This window comes from Geospiza fortis, unplaced genomic scaffold, assembly GCF_000277835.1.
Source record: "Geospiza fortis unplaced genomic scaffold, GeoFor_1.0 scaffold371, whole genome shotgun sequence".
Classification (NCBI taxonomy): Eukaryota; Metazoa; Chordata; class Aves; order Passeriformes; family Thraupidae; genus Geospiza; species Geospiza fortis.
The window spans coordinates 395280-400390 of NW_005054597.1; the positions used below are offsets into that span (position 1 = coordinate 395280).

The following is a 5111-nucleotide window of genomic DNA, read 5'->3' on the forward strand; positions in this document are numbered from 1 at the left end:
ACAGCACACGGGGCCGGCAGCGTGAGGGCCCCGCGGAGCAGCTCCGGCCCCGGGGCACGACAGAGCTCCCCTTGAGCTGCCCTAGCCCCGGGGCACGGCAGGCAGAGCCCCCCCCGAGCTGTTCCTGCCCTGCCCTGAGGCCATCCCTGCTGGGACAGAGCGCACAGCACACGGAGCTGCAGCCCATGGCACGGAGCAGCGTTCTGACAGGTAACAGATCAGCACAGTGCAATCATTACGGATGGAAAAGTCCTCCAAGGTCATCGAGGCCAAGCTTTGATGGGTGACAATAAGGGATAACGATTGTAGCCGTGATATTTTCTGAAAAAATCCTTTCCTTAGGATTTTTTTCTCCTGAGAAGCTGAGAGGCCTCAGGGACAAAATATAAACATTGATTGTCTGCTGCTGTGGAATGCAACAGGTGCATCTGTGATTGGTCTCATGAGGTTGTTTCTAATTAATGGCCAATCACAGCCCAGCTGTCTGGACTGTCTTGGTCAGTCACAAACCTTTGTTATCATTCTTTGCTATTCGATTCTAGCCTTCTGATGAAATCCTTTCTTCTATTCTTTTAGTATAGTTTTAATATAATATATATCATAAAATAATAAATCAAGCCTTCTGAAACATGGAGTCACATCCTCGTCTCTTCCCTCATCCTAAGACCCCTGCAAACACTACCACAAATGATGGACAACACAACATATTGTGGAATAACGAGCCAGGCTGAGCCTCTGTGCACAGGAACCCACAGAAAGCTGAATATGAAATCCACGGAGCTGCTGAGCCTGGGGCTAAAGTGAGGAGCAGCGCCCCTACTCCCCAGGCCCCGTTATCTGCCCCAGCAGTGAGACACGGCAGAGCAGCGATAATGCTCAAGGCTGAAATGACATTTCTGGGATGAATTATGGCCTGGAGACCAGCACTCGCAGGAACCTGTGAATTACAGCTGCTTCCTTTGACGTCAGCCCGTGCACCCTCTGCACGGAGCCTGACCTTGCTCCCCCATTTCAACAGCTTGGCCCAGGGGGAGGTCACCCCCTCACTGCGCCAGCAGCCCGGCCATGGGGAGCTCTTTGTCCCCCCTGCCTGTCCCCAGCTTTCCCGAGGTGATTTGAGTCCCACCTGCCTTCCAGAACACTCCTGCTGCTCCCCGGGATGCTCCTGTCCCTTGCAGGGCTGCCATCCTGCACTGTGTGCCAGGAAACACCTCGGGCTCAGGTCAGCAGTGTGGGGTTACAGGGAGGTGCTGCAGGGAGCAGGAGGAAGCCAGCAGCTGCACTATCCCTGTCCAAAACCTTTGGTGGGAGCTCCTCTTTGCAGCCATGCTCTCACAAGTGTGATTCCTGGGTCATGGCACAGCTCTCCCACCCTCTGGGCTTCACCCACCTGCTCCCACCTCCCTGCACAGGTGGGGAGAGAGGGTTTGGAAGCCCTGGGAGTGCCCAGCCCAGAGCTCTGGCCAAGCACACACTGACAGGTCTGGGTGTTGGGGAAACCAGAGACACCCCAATATTGTGCTATGCCCCAGCCCGTGCAGTCCCCCTGCCCTGGAAGTGAGAGGGCACACAGCCCTGGAGCTGTGAGAAATCCAGGGTTCTTATCCCAGATCCAGGGAGCCCCTGGCTGGGAATGATCCAGGGCTGTTATCCCAGATCCAGGGTTCTTATCCCAGATCCAGGGAGCCCCTGGCTGGGAATGATCCAGGGCTGTAATCCCAGATCCGGGGTTCTTATCCCAGATCCAGAGAGCCCCTGGCTGGAGCAATCCAGGGTTCTTATCCCAGATCCAGAGAGCCCCTGGCTGGAGCAATCCAGGGTTCTTATCCCACATGGAGCCGCTGCTCCCAGCACAAGGCCTCGGCACAAGGACACGCAGTTGTTTGTGAGAAGAACCAAAACAAAGCACGCAGAGCCGCCCCTCTGGCTCCAGGCTGGAGGGCACCAGCCCAGCTGTGCCCTCAGGAGGGGACACAGGCACAGCCACACTGTGCCACAGCACGTGAGGAAATGCTGCAGGTGAGCAGTCCCCAGAGCAGGACACAGACCCCAAAAAGGCAGCAAGAACCCTCAGGGAATCCGGTTAACTGGGACAGCACAGCGCCCACAGCCCCCTGAGGCACCCCCAGGCTCCTGCACAAAGTCACCACACAGCTCCATTTGCGTTCACTTAACAGGGCTTGGAGTACAAAGGCTCACAAATGTACAAAATGTACCAAAACCAAAATGATGCCAACCAAAGGCACTGAAGCTTCACCGGGGCCTGAAGGCTCAGAGACCCAGAACCCTGAGGCTGCCCCGAGCTCCCCACCCTGCCCAGCTGAGCCACCTTCTAGAACATTCCCTTCTCCCAGCGCATTCCCAGGCTCTGTCAGGGTGACCCTGTCCCTCTGCAGCAGCACAGCCCAGGGGTGTCCCTCCATCCCAAGGCTGCCCTGGTGCTATTTGGAGAGCACAGACAAACCACAGCCCCCCGTGCCACGGAGGTCACACCCAACGCCCTGATAAGATAATGGGCTCAAGAACAGCAAGGATGGGTCCATGTCTTGACCCCCACCAGCTCCTTACACCCCCCAAAGCCCTGGGCTGCAGGGCTGGGACCCCAGCCCTGGGGAGCTGGGCAGCCCCTGCCTCCCCACAGCCACCACAGGCATCTCTGCTCTGATCCCCCTCACCCCAAAACACCCCCCAAACAAACAGCAACAGCACAAACACCCCAAAGAGCCATCCCTGCCTGCCAGAGACTTTCCAGCCACAGGCGCCAGCTCCATAAATGCTTTTTATTCAGTTTTGTTAGAACAAGAAATAGCATTTCCTCGTTTAAACCTTTGCTATCCCCCAAACCCACAACACCCACTCAAGCCCAACGGGGCAGGAATGTTTTCCCCCAAAGGGAGTGAGAGTGGGCCAGCAACAGCTGCCAGTGCTCAGCCCCAGCAAGCCGAGCTGGGCTTGTCCTCTGTGCCCTCAGTGTGGATTCTTCACCCTAAGAACTCCCAGGGGAGCAGCCCCAGGTTGCCCAGGGATTGTCCCTGCCGAGGTTTGCCCTTCTCTGCCCACAGCCAGGAGGCTCCTGGGGCCTGGCAGCTGCCCAGAGCCAGCCCTGAGGCCAAGGACTCTCCTCCCCACAGGAGGAAGGGCCAGGACACCTCAGGGCAAAGGATTCTCCAAGCTGACACAGCTGCAGCAGCTCCCCCAGCACGGAGCGAGCAGGGGCTGCAGCTCCAGGCTCTGCCCAGGCACAGCAGCTCTTCACCAGCAGGTAATTAGTGGCTTCAGCTGGTAATTAGCAGGCTCAGCTGCAGGGGAATGGCACAGCCTGGCTGGGGGGTACGGGTGCTCTGTGTTGGGGTACAGGGGTACCCAGGTTCTGCTCCCTTCCCAGAGCAGGATCTTGCCACAGGCTCCAGCGTTCTCTCAGAGTGAGCCCAGCCCATGGCTGCAGCAGGGGTGCCATCTGTCCCTGCACAGCACACGGAGGGGACACGAGGTGGCCTGAGAGAGGGGAACTGCCAGGGCCAGAACACCGGAAAACCATCGATGTCAGGATCAAGGATTTATTTACATGTCAAGGAAACTCTCACCCAGAGTCATGTGAGGAGGAAAAAAGCAAACAAAGCCAAGGAGCAGTGATTTGCCTCCCAAACACAAATGCTTGCACTCCCAGTGCGCTGGGCCCTCCTCATCTCCTTCTCCAGAAGGAGACTAAAGGCATGATTTGTGTACAGTTACCAGCACCACGGAAAAGACAATCTGAAAATGAAACCTGCCTTTCCAGGCAGTGTGTGCCTGCCCAGGGGAGTCCTGGAGCAGCCCTGGCTCCCTGTAGGAGAGGAGCAGCCCCTCAGTACTCATCCAACGTGTCAGCACGTGGCACCGAGAGGCCTCGCTCCTTCAGAGCCTGCACCTTCAGCTTCTCTGACTCCTGCTTGGCCTGCTGCTCCACCCGCTGCTCCTCCAGGATCTCCTCGATGGACACCTGCTGCAGAGGCGTGTCGCTCTCCTTCTCCAGGTCCTGCAGGAGAAAAGACCCTTCAGCACACACAATCACCTGTGGCCATGCAGCAAGTGCCAGCAAACAGCGGGGCTGACAGAAAACAGAGGTGCTGGAAGTGCCCTGAGGGGTGGGGATGTGGGCAGGGATCCCCAGCACAGCCCTGGGAAGGGGATCCTTGGGGAATCTCAAGGATCCGCCATGGGAAGGGGATCCCTGAGCAAACAGTGCTCAGCTCCTCCTGAGCCCATCCCAGGCGGTGTCTGCTGGGGCAGAGCCAGCAGGGAGGTACCAGGTAACCAGCAGTGCCACACGAGCTGGAGCTTCCCCACAGCTCCCTCTGCGCTGTTCTTTGTCCTTGTGTCATCCCAGAGGGGCTGTGGCAGCAGGAGGCAGCCCTGCCCTGCAGGCTGGCCCTTCTGTGATGGCTCAGCCTGAGCTGGCCCTGGAGGCGGCTCCAATTCCAGCCCAACACAACAGCAACCACATTTCACAGCAGGCAGACAGACCGACACACCGACCACAAACCCTCCCCAGCAGTGAGATGTGAGCACTTACAATTTCCCCCAGCAGCACCACATTCTCGCCCCTCACCACGAAGATGCCCCGAGGGATGTCCCCATACTTCTTGCCCACGTGGATGCGCTCCACAGTCTGGTGCAACACCAAGTTCGCTGCAGCAACGAGACAGACACAAAACCAGCGATGTTCCACCGGGAACCGTGGCTGAGCAGCGTCCCCCGTCCCACCGGAGCAGGGCTGGCTGTCCCCCGGCACTCGGTGCCTGCCAGAGCTGGGTCACTGAGGCCACCGAGACCCAGCGAGCTCTGAGCTGAGCCCACCCGAGACCCCGCAGCACAGAAGGTGATGGCGATGCTTGTGCTGCAAACTCCGGGCAAGGATGGAGCGCCTGGCCCCGGGACGAGGATGAAGAACACCGCCCGGCCCCGGGATGGAGGATGATGATGAACATCGCCCGGTGCTTCTGCCCAACAAGCAGAGCCACAGCGCTGGATGCACCCGCAGCACGGGGAGAGCCCAGTGCGGGAGAAACCCCCGCGAAGCGCCCGGTCCAGAGGTTCAACCCCCAGCACAACCACACCAGAAAATCAGCACG

At 58.7% G+C, this 5111-nt stretch overlaps 1 protein-coding gene across 1 annotated transcript in view; it reads right to left on the reverse strand.

The window, feature by feature from the left end:
• Positions 1–2766: 2766 nt before the first annotated feature.
• The window catches only part of LSM1 (LSM1 homolog, mRNA degradation associated), a 3274-nt gene continuing 929 nt past the window's right edge, over positions 2767–5111 (reverse strand). Inside the window, exons 2-3 of the mRNA XM_031064495.1 lie at positions 4553–4787; positions 2767–4015 (exon numbers count right to left, since the gene is read on the reverse strand). Coding sequence (XP_030920355.1) covers positions 3845–4015; positions 4553–4787 — 406 coding nt within the window. The 3' untranslated portion in view covers positions 2767–3844. The remainder of the gene's footprint in view (positions 4016–4552; positions 4788–5111) is intronic.